Source organism: Thamnophis sirtalis, unplaced genomic scaffold, assembly GCF_051295495.1.
Source record: "Thamnophis sirtalis isolate CommonGarterSnake01/CBP01778 unplaced genomic scaffold, rThaSir2_p1.2 scaffold_15, whole genome shotgun sequence".
Lineage (NCBI taxonomy): Eukaryota > Metazoa > Chordata > Lepidosauria > Squamata > Natricidae > Thamnophis > Thamnophis sirtalis.
The window spans coordinates 31,315,548-31,336,521 of NW_028261395.1; the positions used below are offsets into that span (position 1 = coordinate 31,315,548).

Consider the following 20,974-nt stretch of genomic DNA (forward strand, 5'->3'; position numbering starts at 1 on the left):
TGGCCACTATTGGACCTTACGGGCACCTATGGTGGAAATGGTGGAGTGGATGGACTTCCACGAATGGATTCGGGTTGAAAGTTCCCTGCAAGAATCGACTTGACCACAGCTGGAAGGAGAAAAAAGACTGTCCAACCTTCCCCAAACTTCAGACCTCACGGACCACTAAATTCATAATTTTAAATCCCGCGGACCACTAATATGATCTGCCTAATGACCAGCTGGGTGGTCATGTGACTGGGTGGGTGTGGCCAACTTGATATCACTCACCTCGAGGGGCACCTCCCAGCTACTCCTTGCCTGCCTGCCTGCCTGGGCTCCTTAGGGCCCCAACAGGAAGCAATTGTTGGAGCTAAAAGAGTTGGCAAAACAGCTGGCTCAGTTCAAATTGGATTTGACCAAGAAGGAGGCTCAGCAAAAGCACCTCACTGAGGACTACGAGCATAGGCTTTCCAAGCAGAGGGAAGACCTGCGGGAGTGCAAGGCCAGGTACCTGCCCCTGGAAGCTCAGCGGGCTGAAATGGTCAGCCAGTTCCAGGCCATGATGCAGTCCCACTGGAACAAGGCCCTCGGGCTCTTCGCCACCAGCAGTGCTTCCCTCCAGCCTTTGCCCTAAGTCCTGCACCAGGAGGCTGAAGCAGATTCCAAATCATAATTTCTGCCCCCCTCCCGCCCACATAAAAAGACCCAGGGGGGGGGGAGAGAGAGGGAGAGCGTTCATTGCACATATCTGTGCCAGGGGGCGTAGTTTGAGGACCCCTGATTTAGTGCAATATTAAAAAAATGTGAGTACTTTTTCTGTGGACCCCCACAATTTTCTCACGGACCACCAGTTGTTGACCGCTGGTCCAAAGCACACACTTTTGAACCCAAGAAAGTCCTTCTCGAAGCTCTGCAGAATCCAGACCCCGGTTTAAGCCAAGCCAGGCAAGGGTTGCATCCTGTAGAAGAGGCGTCTACGTTGTTTTTTTTTCCTCGGGGGTGGGTGAGCGAGTGAGTGGGGGGGGGGGAGAACTAAAGGGAAAGCAAGGCGCTCAGCACTCTTCCGATTGGCCCACCTCTTCCCCAACGTTCAAAGTTTTCCGAAGCCCGGAACTTTCAGCCACCAATCGCCTTCCTTCTCCCGGCCCTCCCCTTCCCCGCTCGGACCCGTCCTCCCCCCACCTCACTCCCAGCGATTCCTATTGCAGACGAGGTGGTGCTGAAGAAGTGCGGGAGCCCTTCCCTCCGCCCCGGAGAAGAAGGAGAGAGTGCGGATAAAGCCAGATAGCGGACCGGGCTCGGCCAGGAGAGCTGGAGGGCCGGAGAGGGGCAAGAGGAGAAGAGGAGGAGGAGGAGGAGGAGGAGGAAGCAAAGCGCCTGCAAAGAACTCCGCTGATTGCTGCCATTCCCGCGGCGGGAGCAGCCCGAGTCGGTGCGCAGCTATGCCGGGGGCGAGCGGGGCGCCGCGGCTGGGGGGTCCCGCGGCGCTTTAGGCAGAGCTGCGACGGGGCCGGGCAGAGGCTCGAGGGCGCCGGGCAGCCGAGCGGCGTTTCCCCGCCTTCCTTCCCTCTTTGCCTGGAGCTGGGTCCCCGAGGGGAGGAAGAAGACGCCCCCCCGGGAGAAGAAGAGGGGGAGTCAGCCGAGCGAGACCCAGGGGCTTGAGGAGGAGGAGGAAGAAGAAGAGGAGGAAGAAGGAGAGGGGAGGGGTCCCGCCGGCCCGCGGGCCCTTCGACGCGGGGCAAGGATGAGCCTCTTGTCAGCCATCGAGACCACCGCCGCCTCCGTCTACCAGCCGGCCCAGCTGCTCAACTGGGTCTACCTCTCCTTGCAAGACACCCACCAGGCCAGCGCCTTCGACGCCTTTCGGCCGGAGTCTTCCTCCGCGCAGCACCCGGAGCTCAGCTACCCCGCCAAGGGCAGCGCCGAGCTGGGCACCTCCTCGCTCAACTCCAGCTACCTAAACAGCTTCCTCCAGCTGCAGAGGAACGAGGTGAGCGGCTTCCCTGGCAGGGCGGAAAAGGGGGTGGGTGGGTGGGTGGAGGGTGTTCAGCCGACCCCCCCCCCCCGCAGAAATGCCTGCGGGAAGTCTGGAATGGGGGAAAGGGGGGGCCTAAGCGGAGACACCCGCTGGATCGCCAGCTCTCTGCTCTCAGCTGGGGTGGGTGGGTGCGGGGATGGGGGTCAGCCTGCCTGCCTGCCTGCCAAAGGCGACCCGGAGGGAGTTTGACTTGGATTGTTAGTTCTGCCAAAGGAAAGGAAGAGGAGCCTAGCGAGCGAGCGGGACAGGACGGGGAGGGAACGGCTGGGAAACGTTTGCGGAAAAGTTAGCTCATCCTTCAAAACTTTGGTCCCGCCATGATGCTTTTTTACAGTATGTGGCTTTCCGTCAATGATTTCAAGGTCTTTCTTGTCTTCCTTTCCTTCCTTCCTTCGTCTCTCCCTCAGACTTTCTTTCCTCCTCCTCCCTCCCTCCTCTCTCCCTCCCTCCCTCCTTCCTTACTCTCTCTTTCCTTCCTTTCCTTCCTTTATTCCTTTCATTCATTCCCTTCCTTCTTTCCTCTCTCCTTCCTTCCCTTCCTTTCTTCCTTCCTTCCTTCCCTTCCTTCCTCCCTCCCTTTCATCCTTCCTCTGCCTCCTTCCTTCCTCTCTCCCTCTCTCCCTCCCTCCCTCCCTTCCTGATTTTTGATAGATGTTTCTCTTCTTGGGAAGAAGATGTGGGATCGCAAAGTCAGATTGCTGGCTCAGTATTGACTCTGGTCTTAACGGGTCGTGACTTGAACTGGGACACACAATTCACGTCGGTTTCCTATTTTGATCCCTGGGGAGGGAGTTATTTTGAGAGACATGGGGGAGTATATCTGAAGAATGCCCCCACCTCTCAGACTCAAGGCAGACTTCACTGGAGCTTCCCAACGTGGGTATTATGGTCAATAATTACCAGGATCAGGGCTTGATGAGAAAAAACACTGACATGTAAAATCTGTGGGGCAATGAGATGTGGGCAGACATGTTATCACTGCAAGTCAACTTTTGCACGGGACATGATTGATTTCTGAATCTCAAGATATCCCAAGAGTAGCCCTTCTGGATCAGGCCATGGTCTATCAGGTCCAATCACTGGGGGGCTCACAGTATCTTTTGGGATCCCTCAACCATCATTGGGCTAAACTAGATGGGCTTGATTCCCTCTTCAAGAATGTCTTGGGACTAGATGATAAAAATCACTAGTGGGGAATGGGTTTGGCTTCCCACAATGGCTACTAGAATGCTTTGAGGATGCTTGCAAGCAGAAGTCAGAGAGAAGCTCTTCTTCCACCCAACCAGAATTTGGAGGCATGTTGTCCCCTGCCCAAAGACAACATTGAGTCTCTAGATGAGAGTTTCTTAGCCTTGGAAGCTTTAAAGATGTGTAGATTTCAATTCCAGCAGAACCAGATGGGAAGTTCTGGGAGTTAATGTCTCCTTGTCCTCAAGGTTCCAAGATTGAGAAACATGGGTCTAGGATCAGGGTCATTAAGAGATCGGTCCTTAAGGGAAAGTATCCAAACTCCATCACTGCATCTTGTGAGACTGAATTCCACAGTTGTTAGGCGATTTTCTAAATCCCCTGTCAGCAAGCTTCACGGGATGACCCTTGATCCTAATGGGTGGAGAGAGGGAGACAAATGTCTGTCTATCTTCTCTTTCCATGCCCTGCAGAAATCTAAGGTCATCATCAGTAGGCTGATCTAGGAAGTCAAACAAACATCCTGGAGGAAAGCAATTAATTTCCTAGTTTTGTTGCCAAAAAGATTGATGTCCTTCCCTTCCTCTTCCTTCCTTCCTTCCTTCCTTCCTTCCTTCCTTCCTCCACCCACTTTCCTCCCTCCCACCCACTTTCCTCCCTCCCTCCACCCACTTTCCTTCCTTCTTTCCTTCCTTCCCTCCCTCCCTCCCTCCCTCCACTTTTCTTCCTTCCTCCCTCCCTCCCTCCACTTTCCTTCCTTCCTCCCTCCCTTCCTCCACCCATTTTCCTTCCTTCCTGCCTTCTTTCTCTCCCTTCCTCCACCCACTTTTCTTCCTGCCTTCTTTTTCTCTCAATCTCCACTTTCCTTCCTCCCTCCCTCCACCCACTTTCCTCCCTCCCTCCACTCACTTTCCTTCCTTCCTCCCTCCCTCCACCCATTTTCGTCCCTCCACCCATTTTCCTTCCTGCTTGCCTTCTTTCCCTCCCTCCCTCCATTTTCCTCCCTTCCTCCATCCACTTTCCTGCCTATCTGCCTTCTTTCCCTCCCTCTCTTCCATCCATCCCTCTCTCTCTCTTCTTCTTTCTTTCTTTCTTTCTTTCTTTCTTTCTTTCTTTCTTTCTTTCTTTCTTTCTTTCTTTCTTTCTTTCTTTCTTTCTTTCTTTCTTTCTCCTGCCTGTTACGGTATTGTACAAGCATTGGGAAAGTGTCTTAGCTACAATTGCCATAATTCCCAACCAAGACATCCAGTATTGCTTGGACATGTTGTTGTCATTATCATCATCAGCCGCCATTCAGTCCTGTCCAACCTTCAGCCATTCTATGGATCAGGCCTCTCCATGCCCCTCTGTCTCACACCGCCTCCTTCAGATGCATCATGGTGGTCCCGGTGTCATCCTTTATACTGTCCAGCCAGGTTTTACCTTTTCCCAGCATGGTTGACTTTTCAAATGACTCAGCTCAAAGAGCCGAGATGGCGCAGTGGTTAGAGTGCAGCACTGCAGGCTACTTCAGCTGACTGCAGTTCTGCAGTTCGGCTGTTCAAATCTCACCGGCTCAGGGTTGACTCAGCCTTCCATCCTTCTGAGGTGGGAAAAATGAGGACCCGGATTGTTGTTGGGGGCAATATGCTGACTCTGTAAACCGCTTAGAGAGGGCTGAAAGCCCTATGAAATGGTATATAAGTCTAACTGCTATTGCTACTGCTATAGCTCTAATGACATGAGCAAAGTATGGCAGCCTCTGTTTAGCGATATTCAAGTGATATTTTCAAGTGAAGTTCAGTCCATGGGATGTGTAATAGTTGCCTCCAGCCCCACAGTTCAAAAGCATCCACCCTTCTCCTATCTACCCTTTTCAGAGTCAACGTCTCATGGCCATGTAGCAATTGGAAAAATTGCAATAATCTAGGTGTAGAGAGAATGGGATGGGATGGGATGGGATGGGATGGGATGGGATGGAATGGAATGGAATAGAATAGAACAGAATAGAATAGAACAGAATAGAATGGAATGGAATGGAATGTAGAATAGAGACTAAGAGAGTAGAATAGAGTAGAGTGAAAGAATGGAAAGGAATAGAATAGAGACTAAGAGAGTAGAATAGAGTAGAGTGAAAGAATGGAAAGGAATAGAATAGAATAGCATAGAATGGGATGCAGAATAGAGACTAAGAGAGTTGAGTGGAGTAGAGTGAAAGAATGGAACGGAATAGAATAGACTGCAGAATAGAGACTAAGAGAGTAGAGTAGAGTAAAGTAGAGTAGAGTGAAAGAATGGAATAGAATAGAACAGAACACAATGGACCTTGGAGGTCTTCTAGTCCAACCCCCTGCTCAAGCAGGAGACCCTTATACCATTTCAGACAAGTGGCTTCTGAGTCTGATTTACTCTTCCAGATGTTATTCATGCCAGATATTGCAGTTCTTCAAAGTGGTATACATCTTTTGATCTCAGGGCTGCAGTCACTACTTTGGTTGATTTTAGAGCCCAGAAAGATTCTTTACTGTTTCAATGGTCTCATTGTCTACCTGCACTCCCACCTGTGTTTTCTCTGCTTTACCTTTGTTTTCTTGAGGTTAAGGTGCAGTCCAAATTCTTCACTTTCATCTTTGATTCTCAGACTTAGCCAGTCTAAATCCTCCTTGCTTTCCCTAAGCAAATGTTGTATCATCTACATATCATATGAGTTTGTTGATATTCCTACCACCGATTTTAACCTGAGTGGACATGTTATAGGCAAAGGCGGTTGAAGAATAAGAATAAATTGCTACATTTGTGATCTGTGAAAAGAGCAGAATCCCTCGTAGGTTCTGTGCCACTCTTCCTTTTCACAGTTTAATCTTGGTTGTGTGTAAATGTTGACCTTTGCAATCGGTTGTGAAACTTTTCCCCCTCAAATCTTTTTTAACCCTCCTGATGAAGTGGTCATTCAGCCAATGTTTGTAGAATGTCTTCACGCAACACAGGGAAATGATGTCTCAGGGAGGACTGGGTATCACAACGAGAGTTGTGTGTTTGATACCTCCTCCTCTGTAGGGGATGTCTGTGAGGGTCAATTGTGTGGATTGTATGAAAGCGACTGGCCAAATGTGGGAAAGGATGGCCACCAGCAGATGAAGTAAGGACTTTTTTTTTACTAATTAGTTGCATTTCAATTTTAACCCACCAAAGTAACCAAAGAAAGTAGATATGAGTAGACTGGTTGGTAATGTACATAAGAGCCATTGTTTGTGTTGTTGGTTGCAATGCTGCAGTAACGCTTGAGTAAAACTACGTCTTGGTCCAGTTTGCAAAGGTCAAGGATTGGTTAAGTTACTCCACACAATGATTGTTGCATCCTCTACAGAAGGGGTGGGGAATAATGGCCCTTTTATGACTTGTGGGGGATACAGTGGCTCAGTGGTTAAGACACTGAGCTTGTCGATCAGAAAGGTTGGCAGTTCAGTGGTTCGAATCCCTAGTGCCGCATAATGGAGTGAGCTCCCATTACTTGTCCCAACTTCTGCCAACCTGGCAGTTCGAAAGCATGTAAAAATGCAAGTAGAAAAACAGGGACCACCTTGGTTGGAGGATAACAGTGTTTCGTGCACCTTTGGGGTTTAATCATGCTGGCCACATGACCATGGAGACGTCTTCAGACAGCACTGGCTCTTTGGCTTTAAAATGTAGATGAGCACCGCCCCCTAGAGTTGGAAATGACAAGCACATATGTGCGAGGGGAACTTTTACCTTTACCTTTATGACTTGTGGACTTCAACTCCTAGAATTCCTGAAGCAACATGGCTCATGGCTGGCTCACCCCCTGCTCTAAAGGACTGACTTGACAGGCAGAACTTTCCTTTCATTCATAAAACTTATTCCATAATACAGCTGTTATTTACTGACATGTCATAAGCTGCTTCACTATTCCTGTGGCTACAGATCAATACAGCTCTCAACACAGGGAATTGCTCCCATCTATTTAAGTCTTCTTGAAGCTGGCCTTTTCAAGCTTTTGAATCATTTGTTTCCCAATCTGGGTACCTCCCAGATGGTTTGAACTTCAACTCCCAGAATGCCTTCGCCATGATGGCTGTTGCTGAGACTCATGGGATTTGAAGTTCATACATCTGGAACTTGTCTGGTTGGAAAAGAGTGCTTTAGATTCTATGAATGTTTCTTGAATTAGATGAAGGTCAAAATCGATTTCAATGAGGGCCACATCAGGGTTGAGTTTGATCTGGGGGGGGGGCAGGTTGGGCGTGGCCAGGGTGGGCATGGCAAGCTGAGTGTCACTCAGGTGAAGGGCGCCTGAGCACTCTGCCAGTGAAAATGGACTCCTGAGCTCCGTTTTCGGCTGTGACGGCTTCCTGCAACCCTCTGCCAGCGAAAACTTGAGCTCCATTTTTGCTGGCAGAGGCACCGCGGGCTGGTCCTTTGCTGTTTCCAGGGCAGTCCCGAGGGCTGGATCTAAGTACCCCCATGGGTTGAATCCGGCCCCCGGGCCTTGAGTTTGACACCCCTTCACTATATAATCAATGTTTCCCATCAGTGTCTGGAAATGGGAGACCATCTTGCATGGATGCCTCTTGGCTTGGGACAGGAAATCTGCAAACCAGAGGTGGCCTCTAGTATTCTCAGACTGTGACTTCCATATTCAGCAGCAATGTAACCAGAATCTAGTTACTTCATTTCAGTGGGGGGGTTTCTCTCAGTTCAACATTTTTATTGAGTTGTAAAATATTAGGAAACAGAAAAGCAGTTTGGAGGAAAAAGAGGGAAAAGAAGTGAGGAAGCATAAGGAAAAAGAAAAAGAATTGTTGACTTCGCTCTGTTGCAACAAAATAAGGCATTAACATCAAATCACAACTTTTTCCGTTTTCATAACAATGTGAACCAGCCATTTCTGTAAAGATCTATCAATCTACTCAGTAAAACCCCAAATCAAAGTTGCGTTCTTTTTCATTTCCAAGCACGATGTTCAGAAGCTGTCTCCATGCGGCAAGAAAAGCGTCACCCGACAAAAACGCGAATGTCATAAGCGCGCCGACAAAACCGCGGCGCTAAAACCGCGATGTCAAAAGCGTGCCGACAACAGCGCGCCGACAGAAGCGCGATTTAAGTTAAGGTAAGGTTTAGGGTTAGGTTTAGGGTTAGGTTTAGGGTTACGTTACAGCGCGCTTCCGTCGGCGCGCTTTTGTCGGCGTGCTTTAGGGCTAATTTGTCGCTCATTCGTCACACGGTTTTGTCAACGCGCTTTAGTCACCGCGGTTTAGTCAGGCGCGCTTTTGTTGTGCGCGCATTTGTGGTGGAACCCAAGAAAAGTACTTATGTTCTTTTCTTGAATCAAAGTCATCCATTTTGCCCTTTCAGCCAACTCCATCAACATCTGCAACCATTCGCCCATGGTAGGAATAGAAGTATCCTTCTTTTCAGTGGGGGTCTGTTGTGGTACGCCAGTGGCCAGCAGAGTTGGCAGTAGATTCGGATAGTGAGGAGGTTGGGGAGCAACTTGGGCCAGTCCTGGAGTCTGGGGAAGGCTCGGATGAGGGCTCTGCGTTGGAGGCAGAGAGGGGGCCAGAGCCGTATGCCAGCTATCAGTTGCCTTCAGAGTCAGACATCAGTGAGGCAGACGAACAGCTGGAACCTGTTCCCAGTGTTCGCATGCGCAGAGTTGCCAGACGACGGGAACAGCTAAAGAACAGGGGGCAACTTGGGAGTGAGGCCACAGGTGGATGATAAAGGCCTCCTCCCAGAGGAAATAAAAGAGGAGTGAAAGGGGAGTGGAGTTTGCAGGAGACAATTAGTTCACTTAATTGGTTCATGACTCTCTGAGACACCTTGCCAAGTTTTGTAGATACAGGCTGTCAACTCTCCAAGCCAGATAAGATCTGTGACTATAAATCCACCCTTGAAAGAGTTTGCTGGATGCGAATGAGCAGAATTCACAGTAAATTAATAAAAAGGTTTTTTTTTGTCAGGACAAGGAGTTTGCTTCATGCTCTCAGGAAGTCTTGGTGAGAACAGGGCTTTCTCAATGTTGGGTAGGACTTTTTTTTAAGGATGGTGATAGGAATGGAGGGAGAGCTATAATCCTCACAGGAAGTCACTGCCAAGACAGATGGGATTCTGTTCCTTCCTGCTTGTTAATCTGCCTGTTTGAAAAAGAAAAGAAAAACAAAGAGAATGGATAGCCTGATTGGGTTGGAGCCACCCTGGATGGAGTTATCTGGAGGCTTAAACACCCACGTTGTGTTTCACATCACTTGGGGAGAGATGTGGCTGTGAACAGGCCACCAGGGAGAGGAAATTCTACACTTTTGAGGAATCACTGTAGATCAGGGGTGTCAAACTCAAGGCCTGCGGGCCGGATCCAGCCAGAACTGGCCCACGGGCCCAACCTGAAAACAGCCTTTGCCAACAAAAATGGAGCTCGGGTGGCCAACATGCACATCTCCTGGGCTCCATTTCTGGCCACGATGTCCTCCTGTAGCCCTCAAGTAGTGAAAACAAGTTCCAAAATTTTCACTGGCAGAGGGCTGCAGGAGGCCATCATGACCGGAAATGAAGCCTGGATGAATGATGTCAACCTGGTCATGCCCATGCTTGTAGCCCTCTCGGGCTCCATTTTCTCTGGCAGAGGGCTGCAGGAGTCCGTTGTGACCAGAAATGAAGTCTCAGTGAGTGACGTCAACCTGGCCATACCCATGCTAGTGGCCCTCCCAGGTTCCATTTTCACTGCCAGTGGGCTGCAGGAGGCCGTTGTGACCAGAAATGAAGCCTGGATGAGTGACATCAACCTGGCCATGCCCATGCTTGTGGTCCTCCTGGGCTCCATTTTCTCTGGCAGAGGGCTGCAGGAGTCCGTTGTGACCAGAAATGAAGCCTGGATGAGTGACATCAACCTGGCCATGCCCATGCTTGTGGCCCTTCCGGACTCCATTTTTCACTGGCAGAGGGCTGCAGGAGGCCGTTGTGACCGGAAATGAAGCCTTTGTGAGTGATGTCAACCTGGCCATGCCCATGCTTGTGGCCCTCCCGGGCTCTATTTTCACTGGTAGAGGGCTGCAGGAGGCCGTTGTGACCAGAAATGAAACCTGGATGAGTGACATCAACCTGACCATGCCCATGCTTGTGGCCCTCCCGGCTCTATTTTCTCTGGCAGAGGGTTGCAGGAGGCTGTTGTGACCCGGAAATGAAGCCTCAATGAGTGATGTCAACCTGGCCATGGCCACACATTTGGCCTTTCCGGGCTCCATTTTCACTAGCAGAGGGCTGCAGGAGGAAATGAAGCCTTGTGACAGGAAATGAAGCCTTGATGAGTGACGTCAACCTGGCCATTCCCCCCCCCCCCCCAGTCCACCGGAGTCAAACAAAACCCTGATGTGGCTCTCAATGAAAATCAAGTTTGACACCCTTGCTCTAGATGTTCCTCTGGGAAGGCAGGTGCAAGAGAAAAGCAAACCTTTTTATTAATTCCCTTGTGCCTCACTTGGAGTGACTTTGGGATTACTCTCCTTGGTTTCACTCCAATTCCTTTTGTAACCCTACAGCTGACTCGGTTCAGCTGTTCTCTTGGCACACTTTCTGCCCATGACCCAGTTAAGTACATCTGCAAATACAGCTGCCGTGTGTGTACGTGTCCGTAAAAACACTCCCTCTTGAGTGTCCTCCCAGCCAGTGTGCGGCTTAAACTAGGTAAATCTCAGTGGCCTCGTTCTAGCTGTAACCCACCAAGAAGTGTGTGTGGGGGGGGGAAGCAAATAAAAAACAACAGCAACGTAACAGCGTCTTGGTCCCAGTAATTTTTTCTCCTCTTGTTCAAAAGTTCCTTGCCATCTTTGCAGGTCAATCGGTCATCATCCAGGAGGATGAAGGAAAGGAAAATAAAGCTCTTATAGATTAGATGGAAATGTCTTAATTATCTCATGAAGCCACAATGTAAAAAAGAGGTTGAGACTCTAGAAAGAGTGTAGAGAAGAACAACAAAGAGGGGACTGGAAGCTAAAACACATAAAGAACAGTTGCAGAAATTGGTTATGTCTAGTTTAATTAAGGGACACAGGGGCTGAGGGGCTAAGACACTGATCAGGAGGTTGGCAGTTCGAATTCGTAGTGCTGCGTAATGGAACGAACTCCTGTTATTTGTCCCAGCTTCTGCCAACCTAGCAGTTCCAAAGCATGTAAAAAATGCAAGTAAAAAAATAGGGACCACCTTTGGTGGGAAGGTAACAGCGTTCCGTGTGCCTTTGGCATTTAGTCATGCTGGCCACATAACCACGGAGATGTCTTCGGACAGCGCTGGCTCTTCGGCTCTGAAACGGAGATGAGCACCACTCCCTAGAGTCGGGAACAACTAGTACATGTGCAAAGAGAACCTTTACCTAGGTTAATTAAAAGAAGGACCAGGGGTGACATGATAGCACTGTTCCAATATCTCAAGAGCTGCCACGAAGAAGAGGGAGTCAAGCTAGTCTCCAAAGCACCTGAAGGCAGGACAAGAAGCAATGGGTGGAAACTAATCAAGGAGAGAAGCAACCTAGAACTAAGGAGAAATTTCCTGACAGTGAGAACAATCAACCAATGGAACAACTTGCCTGCAGAAGTTGTGGTTATTCCAACAAGAAGAGATTGGATTTGTCTGAAATGGTATAGGGTTTCTTCCCTAAGCAGGAGGGTTGGACTGGAAGACCTCCAAGGTCCCTTCCCGCTCTGTTATTCTGTGCTGTTCTAATGAAAAAAAGAGGGGGGAGAGACCTCATCTCCGAGCAGCTCGTTTTCAGAAGTTGGTCTCTGGCATCTCAATTTAAAACGTGTGAAGAAAACAGTCGAAAAACTTTCAGAAAGAAAATATAGCCTGCTGTGCTTCCAAAGGCTCATTAGATTCCAGAAAGCCTGTGAACTTTACTTTGGAATGAGGACTCAAATGTCCAGTCTCTCCACTATCCTAGGATATCTTTAAAAAGAACGTCCGCAAAATTATGTGCAGAAACAGATGGAGGGGGAAGGGAGGGAAGTGATGCCGCATGAAGGATTGTGTAGATCTTTGTGCAACATTGCTTGTGTTATCGGAGGGCCTCCTCGGCACATCCGTGGTTACAATCCTGCAAAGTTTAGGTTATAGGTGTTCTGACCCAGGCTTCACAGAATCACGAAACAGACTCCTTGTCCCACAAAACCCCCTTTTTATTCGCTTAATGTGAATTCCTAGCATTCACATCCAGAAAAAGTCCTGGCAATAAGTCTTTCAAGGTTTCATTGCAACAACAGACCTTATCAGTCCTTGGATAGTTGCCAAGCCAAGAGCTTCTAATCGCAATGCTGAACAATGAAATATCTGACAAAGAGTCTCTGTGAGGCACAAACTCAGAAAAGCAAATCTTCACATTAATAAGTGAACTAATTGTCTCCTGCAAACTCCACTCCCCTTTTGCTCCCATTTATTCCTTATGGGAGGGGCCATTCAGCCACCACTTGTGCCTTTACTTTAAAGTCGACCCCTGTTCCCTGCATATGCGCGCGTCGGGAACACGCTCCAGCTGTTCTTCTACCCCACATCCGAATGGATGGCCCTGACTCAATCTCTGCTTCCAACGCAGAGCACCCATCAGAGCCTTCCCCAGACTCCAAGACTGGCCCATGTTTCTCCCCAACCTCCTCACTGTCCAACTCTGTTGCCAGCTCCACTGGCTGCTGGCAGGCCACAACAGTAGGTGCAATATTAGCTGTACAACATTCTTACCATACAACATTTGCTAAGTAACCACTTGAAGTTAAAATAACACTGGGGGGGGGGGGAAAGTGACTTGTGATTGGTCCTTGAACTTACGACCTTTGTGGTATCCTCACAGTCCTGCTATCTATTTCCGATGGCTGCCACTGTGGATCTTCTTAGTGGACTTCCAAAAAGCAAAGTCAGTGGGGACCCCGGATTTATCTCACGACTGCATGATTGACTTAAACAACCGCCCAAAAAGAAAAAGATAGTAAAATCTGGTACCATTCACTTTATAGCCACTTTTATAGTAGAAGGAAAGAGGGACGCGGTGACTCAGTGGCTAAGACGCTGAGCTTATCGATCAGAAAGGACCTTTCACATAACCACAGAGATGTCTTCGGACAGCGCTGGCTCTTCAGCTTTGAAGTGGAGATGAGCACTGCCCCCTAGAGTCAGGAACAACTAGCACATATGTGCAAGGGGAACTTTTACCTTTAGTAGAAGGAAAGCAGAGAGAAGCAGGAGAGAAAAAGAATGTATTTATTATTATGGTTCGATGCACGCACAGCCAGATGTTCAGACTGGATTTGGCATTTTTATTCGTCCATGGAGTCCTTCCCAAGAATCTAGTATAGACAGATATATTTTGTGGTGTTACAGATATCATCGCAGGATGAAAGAGGCAACTGGACTTTCTGGTTTTTCTTTGAAGATGTTTCGCTTCTTGGATGAGAAGCTTCTTCTTGAACTCAGGAAGCTTCTTGGATGAGAAGGGAAACCTCTTCAAAGAAAAACCAAAAAGTCCAATTGCCTCTTGAAAAAAAGCACCTTCGGGAAAACCATGACCTGGATGGCTGAGAATCTCTATAGACTCATGATGGCGAACCTATGGCACATGTGCCACAGGTGGCACACAGAGCCCTCTCTGCGGGCACATGAGCCATCACCCAGCTCAAGTTCACTGCGCATGTGCACGTGCCTCCGACCGGCCAGCTGATTTTTGGGTCTCTGCTGCGCATGCGGGAGATACACGCACGTGCACATGGAAGGAGAGGGTCACATGTGCATGCATGGGGAATCACGCATGGCACACATGTGTGAAGAGTGGGGGAAGTGCAGGGATATGTTTTTTGGTCCTAGGAGGCTTTAGGGATTCCTGCCAGGCCCAAAACAGGGCATGGGGGGTTGCAGTGACCTCCCCCCCCCATGGCCCATTTTTGGTCCCAGGAGACTTCACAGAGGCCTGCTAGGTCTAAAACGAGCCATGGGGAGGGGTACAGCATCCCCATGGCTCGTTTTTGGTTCCAGGAGGTTTCAGTGCGGCCTGCTAGGCTCAACATTGGGCACGGGGGAATTCCGTGCATGCTCAGGGGGAGTGCGGGGGGTGGGGAATCACACACATGCACAGGGTGGGGGAGCATGGGGGGGTTGTGCACACATACGCATGGGGTGGGGCACATTGCATTATGGGTGTGAGCATGCACGCAAGTGCTGTGGCGCGTGCACACTATTTAGAGCCAAGGTGGCGCAATGGTTAGAGTGCAGTACTGCAGGCCACTTCAGTTGACTGTTATCTGCAGTTCAGCGGTTCAAATCTCACCGGCTCAAGGTTGACTCAGCCTTCCATCCTTCCGAGGTGGGTAAAATGAGGACCCGGATTGTTGTTGGAGGCAATATGCTGACTCTGTAAACTGCTTAGAGAGGGCTGAAAGCCCTATGAAGCGGTATATAAGTCTAACTGCTATTGCTATTGCTATTCAGCACATGAGGAGAAAAAGGTTAGACATTTGCAGGATGAAACTTTACTGATTAAGCTGCCTTTTGCAATTGACTGATGGCGATTTTCTCAATGCCGATGAAGGTGTTCAAGATGTTTTGAGGGTCGCACCCAAGGTACTTATCCCTACCGGCACAGGTACTCCTTGACTTACAACGGTTCATTTAGTAACCGTTCAAGGTGCCAGCGGCACTGAATGAAGGGACTTAGGACCCCTTTTCACAGTGACGACCTTTGCAGCTTCCCCGTGTGATCAAAATTCAGATGCTCGATATGATGCAGGATATAGTCAAATAAAGGAGGGATAATTATAATAACGTCTGTGTGTGTGTGTGTGTGTGTGTGTGTGTGTGTGTGTGTGTGTATGGGTACAATATAAGGTAATGAGAAATTGTAAACAACGATTTGGAAAGAAGGATAGAAAACTTTGTTATTAAACATTATGGATGTTTAGCTAGAATAGGATATAAGGTGTCATTCAGTGTCATTGGAGGATTTTAGAAATAGTAAATGAAATGCCAGTATGTGGTTATGTATTAAATCTTGGTATATTTTATGATGAACTATAGTCAAATGAAAATGGAGTTACGATGACGGTAACGTGTATTACCGTATCTGAGTTAAAATACTTCAGTTAATATGAATTATGCTTGATGACTGTGGAAGAGATGCACAAACGTCTTTTGTAACCAACTGATACACTTTCTACAGTATGTAAAAAAGGAAGATTGTATGTTTTGAAAATTTTTAAAAAATTCAGATGCTTGGCAACTGATTCGTATTTATGACGGTCGCAGTGTCCCGGGGGGGTGTCACGTGATCACCTTTTGCAACCTTCTGACCAAGGCAAAGTCAAGGGGGAAGCCAGATTCACTTAACTGACTTATCAACTGCAGGGATTCACTTAATGACTGTGGTAAGAAAGGTCATAAAATGGGCTGAAACTCACTTAACAAATGTCTCACTTAACCACAGAAATGTTGGGCTCCATTGTGGTCGTAAGCCGAGGACTACCTGCACTATCTTTGCTTCCTTTTGCCACAGTCGTTCTATTTCTATTTGTAGGTCTTTGTACTTTGTGATGTTCCCCAGTTTTTTTTCTTCTCTTCTGCTGTCTCCAGGCACCGCCACATCCATTATCCAGACTTCCTTTGTCTTTCTTATTGAGAGTGGAAAAGTCAGGGGTGTTATGTGGCTTATTATTATTATTATTATTATTATTATTATTATTATTATTATTATTATTATTATTATTATTATTATTATTATTATTACACAATTGTATCACAGCGGCCAGTTGTTTCGCCGGATTTGGCATTGGTTACTAGTCGGGCCCCACCCAGGGGCCTAGGACGTCGTAACGTATTTTCGTAATATGCGTGCAGATCCAAGCAGTGCGGCTTTTTGCATTTGACTGATGGTGATTTTGTCAATTTTTAACTGTTTTAAATGTAATTCCAGTGCTTTTGGAATAGCACCCAGTGTGCCAATTACCACTGGAATTACCACTGCTGGTTTGTGCCATAGTCGTTGAATTTCGATTTTTAAGTCCTGGTATCTTGCGATTTTTTCATGTTCCTTCTCGGCGACCCTGCTATCACCTGGTATTGCAATGTCTATGATTGTGACCTTATTTTTCTCAACCAGTGTGATGTCTGGTGTATTATGCGCCAGTATTTTGTCGATTTGTATACGGAAATCCCACAAGATCTTGACCATCTGATTTTCGGTGACTTTTTCAGGCTGATGTTCCCACCAGTTTGTTGCTGTTTTAATATTATAATTTTTGCACAAATTCCAATGGATCATCATCATTATTATTATTATTATTATTATTATTATTATTTTAAAAAAATCAGCAAGAGCAAAAAATATTTAGCATGCATAATTTAGGAGAAATATAAGGATCTTAACATCCACAGTCCTGATCAAGAGGTAAAATACTAATGTTCTGTAATAGTAAATTTGACACTAATAGCCAGGCATTGAGAGTTTTTATGGGGTACTTTTGATTTACAAGTTTCAGGAATCCTGTTTAGTAACCCCGTAATGACATGGAGAGGAGGGAGGGGTGGATGTCAAGCTGTTTTCCAAAGCACCTGAAGGCCAGACAAGGAACAATGGATGTAAACCAGTGGTGGGATTCTATTTTTTTTTTACTACTGGTTCTGTGGGCGTGGGTGTGGCTTTGTGGGCGTGGCAGGGGAAGGTTACTGCAAAATCTCCATTCCCTCCCCACCCCACTAACCTGCTTTCTAGCTCCGTTCTCCTGTTCAGGGCAACAAAAGAAGATCAGCTGGAAGACAGTGGGGGGCGGGGCCAGCCTATTTGCCGGTTCTCCAAACTACTCAAAATTCCCTCTACCGGTTCTCCAGAATCTGTCAGAATTGGCTGAAGACGACTTCTGAAACTGGTCAAGGAGAGATTCACCCTAGAAATAAGGAGAGCAATCAACCCATGGAACAGAAGTTGCCTTCGGAAGTTGTGGGAGCTTCATCACTGGAGGCTTTCAAGAAGAGATTGGACTGCCACCTGTCAGAAAGGGTGTAGGGTCTCCTGTTTGGGCAAGGGGGTTGGACTAGATGACCTAAAAGGTCCCTTCCAACTCTGTTAATCTGTAAATTAATTAATGATCGCTAACTCTGGAACTCCTGATTTATTTTTAAGAAAAAACTTTTGAACACAGAGTGGGCCTGGCCACCAAAGACAGCGCTGTGCTCCGCCTCTGCCAGCAGAGCTTAGAAAGTTTACCATTTCTATTTTGGAGAGGTGCCAAGCTGCTGTCACATGCTCATCATGTCATGTCATGTGCTTAAGTGAAAACTTCTTCTTTTATACAGTCTTGGCATGCTCAAAACTTTCCCCAATATACATTTTAATTTATAGAGGAAATCTCACTGGCAATAATATACTACTTGGGAGCCGTGTTTTAATGCACCGCTAAATAACAGAAAACATGACAGTCAGCATTGCAATTTAATGTTGCTGTTCTATTTTTTGATGTTCAACGAATCAGTGTGGGTTTTTTTTCCTTGAAAAGGAGATAATTATATGTTTACAATTGCCTTTCCATCCTCCTCCTCCAAGTAACTCTTGACTTGGGCTTCTACTTTTTGAAACTCTGGTGTGCCTTTGCCATGCAGAAGGCATTCCTCACTCGCTAGGCTGTTTAACCCAAAAACAAACTCTTTACTTTCTTGCTTCCCTCTCTCCAACCCTTGTCAACTGTATCCTGTCTTAGTGTAGCTGATTTTGATGGGTGATGACTGTTTGCACCACATCACGTAGGTGGAATGTTTGGAAAGGGCCAAAATGAAGAGAAAACGTGGAAAGAGGAAGGGAGGGAAGGTGGAAGAAAGAGAAAAAAGAAAGAGGGAGGGCGGGCGGGAGAAAGGAAGGAGAGAGTGGGAGGGAAAGAGAAAAAGAAAGGAAAAAAGAAAGAAAGAGAAAGAGGGATGAAGGAAGGAAGGAGTGAGGGAAAGAGAAAGGAAGAAAGAAAGAAAGAAAGAAAGAAAGAAATGGGAGGAAAGAAGAAAGAAAAGGGAGGAAAAGAAAGAAAAGAAAGAAAAAGAAAGAAAGAGAAGGGAGGGAAGGAGTGAGGGAGGAAGGATTTATTTATTTTATTTAGCCTATGGCAAATCCACGGTGGTTCAAATGTTAATATCCAATCCACTCAGCCATTCAAGGAAGGAAGGAAGGAAGGAAGGAAGGAAGAAAAAAAGGAAGGAAGGAAGGAAGGAAGGAAGGAAAAAAAGAAAGAAAAAAGAAAGAAAGAAAAGGAAGGGAGGGGAGGAAGGAAGGAAAGAAGGAAGGAAGACATAAGGCAAAAGAGAAAGAAAGAAGAAAAAGAAAGAAAGGAAAGAAAGAAAGAAGAGGGAGAGAGAGAAAGGCCAGAGCAGACAGACTCTGAATGGGTCCCGTTCACGAGAACTTACAAAACTGCCTAGCAATGTCTGTGTATGTGACTGGCATGCTGACCAAAGCAACTGGATAGGAAAAATAAAAAGCACCATTATGCTCCCGTCTTTCTCTCCCTCTGACTTTTCCCACCAAAGTAGCTGCCTCTTTAACAAACCTCCTTGGCTGCATAAAAAGTAGGGGAGCCTCAGTCCAATCACCAGCTGAAAAAGAGCATTTGTTCCCTTCCAAAGGGAGTTTTTTTTTTTTAAAGATAATCTCTTTCCGGTGGTTGTTTTTGTTATTATTGATCAAATCTGCAGAGGATTCTTCATGCCCCACATGTGTCCACCAGCCGTTGGATGTTGTGGAAGAGCAGCTTCAGAAGTGGGTTTCACATAATTTTACCATCAGTTCACCATGCCCTGCAAATGTGAGAGCTTTGGTCACACACGTGGCTTGCACGCATGCGCGCCGGAAGTGGGTTCGGCCCGGTTCAGCTGAGTATGTAGTAACTCCTCCTGCCACACCTCTGTACCAGTTCTCTCGGCGGCGCCATAACCACCGCCATCTTGTTTTTTGCTTCTGCGCATGCGCACAGCACTTCCCTGAGCAAACCTGCAGTAGCATCAGCCAGAACCCACCCTTGATGTGCACGGCTTAGAAAACGTGGCTAAATACGACAGCATAGCACCAGGTCGCCACTACTGGTTCGCTCGCACTGGTCCAAATCGGCTAAATACCTCCACTGAGCGTCTTGCTTGATATTTTCTGGATCAAACAGTTATTGGAGACTGTCGTAAATAAACCTGGCCATTGAAAAAAGGTTTGGCGTTACTGCAGTCAGTCTGATCCGATGGCCCAGTTTTGTATTAAGGATTCTGGCTGAGAGTGATCTAGGATTTATTTAATCCATTAGCTGGCATGAACAGCCCACTTCTCCTTAGAGAAGACCTCTTTGGCACCCATAAATTGGATGGAAAGAATGCACAGAGCAGCTCTCTTTCTGCCAAAAACTTTCCAGGAGAAAAAGACCCCGTTTTTAGAGTGGTGTCCCTGATGGGACAAAGGGGAACCTTTTTTTAAAAAAAAGTCAAGATGCAATCAAAGTCTAGGACCCTTGCCTAGATGTTGTGGTAGCCGACACTTTAACTCAGGGGTGTCAAACTGGATTTCTTCAAGAGCTGATCTGCATTGTAGTTCTCCTCCGTGGGCCAGTGGGGTGGGGGAGGAAGGAAGCCTCTTGCAGCACCATGAAGACAAAAATGAGGCATGGAGAGCTTCATGAAACCCCTCTGTGCCTCATTTTCCAGCTTGTTTTCCAGCCCGTTTTCTGCCGTAGAGGGTAAAAACAAGGCCCGGGGTTGGGGGAGGCACACACACAGCCCGTTTTAGTTGCCAGAGATCCCGTAGGCCGGTCCTTTGATATTTCCTGCCTGGCCCCGTGGGCTGGATTTAAGCACCCCGGGGGCCGGATCCAGCCTGACGGCCTTGAATTTGACACCTCTGCCTTAACTTGTTTGACTCCGCCTCGTAGACACTCCTGCTAATTTTCATGGTTCAAATAACCCCTAGTCCCCCATCTTAGCACCCAGAAGAAATTATGTACTAACCATGCTTGTTTTGGAACTCCCAAGCAACCCACCTGTCCAAATCAACAGTTGGAGGTGATGATGATAGATGACGGATTGGATGTTAATATGCCAAAATGCAAAATACCAGTTTCAAAAGATCCTTATTTCCAGTATTTTGGAAATTTTCTCAGATAACCAAAGCAGTGGGTCAAAAGTAAACTATAGCCAAAAGCTATGATTTTCCCAGTTTAGCTGTCAGAATTGGACCCTAAGGAAAACTGAGCGCTGAGGAATTGATACTTTCCAATGTTGATTTCAGAGAAGACCCTTGAGACTCCTTCGGACAGCAAGGAGATAAAATCAGTCAATTTTAAAGGAAGCCCACCAGGATTGTTTTTTGGGGGGAAGGGGGGAGGACAGATAGTGAAGCTGAAGCTCAAATACTTTGGCCATCAAATGAGAAGAGAGGATTTCCTTGGAGAAGACCTTGATGTTGGGAAAGATGGAAGGTGAAAGGAGAAGGGGATGGCAGAAGATGAGACGGTTAAATATGGTCAGATCTCATCAATGCAATGAACATGAACTTGGACAAACTCTGGGAGACAATGGAGGACAGAGGGGCCCGGCGTGCTATGGTCCAGGGCAAGGGTGGGCTTCAAAAATTTCAGCAACAGGTTCTCTGTATGGTTGCTGGGTGGGCGTGGCCATGATGGGCATGACCTAGTTGGCTTCCTGCACCACGGCGGTGTGCGGGGGTGTGTGTTTCACCTTCCCCAGACTCCGCAGGCTTTCCTTGAGCCTCTGGAAGGGGAAAAACTGCT

At 47.4% G+C, this 20,974-nt stretch overlaps 1 protein-coding gene across 1 annotated transcript in view; it reads left to right on the forward strand.

The window, feature by feature from the left end:
- The first annotated feature begins 1,189 nt into the window (after positions 1 to 1,189).
- The window catches only part of ZCCHC24 (zinc finger CCHC-type containing 24), a 138,094-nt gene continuing 118,309 nt past the window's right edge, over positions 1,190 to 20,974 (forward strand). The window contains exon 1 of the mRNA XM_087702512.1: positions 1,190 to 1,972. Coding sequence (XP_087558638.1) covers positions 1,727 to 1,972 — 246 coding nt within the window. The 5' untranslated portion in view covers positions 1,190 to 1,726. The remainder of the gene's footprint in view (positions 1,973 to 20,974) is intronic.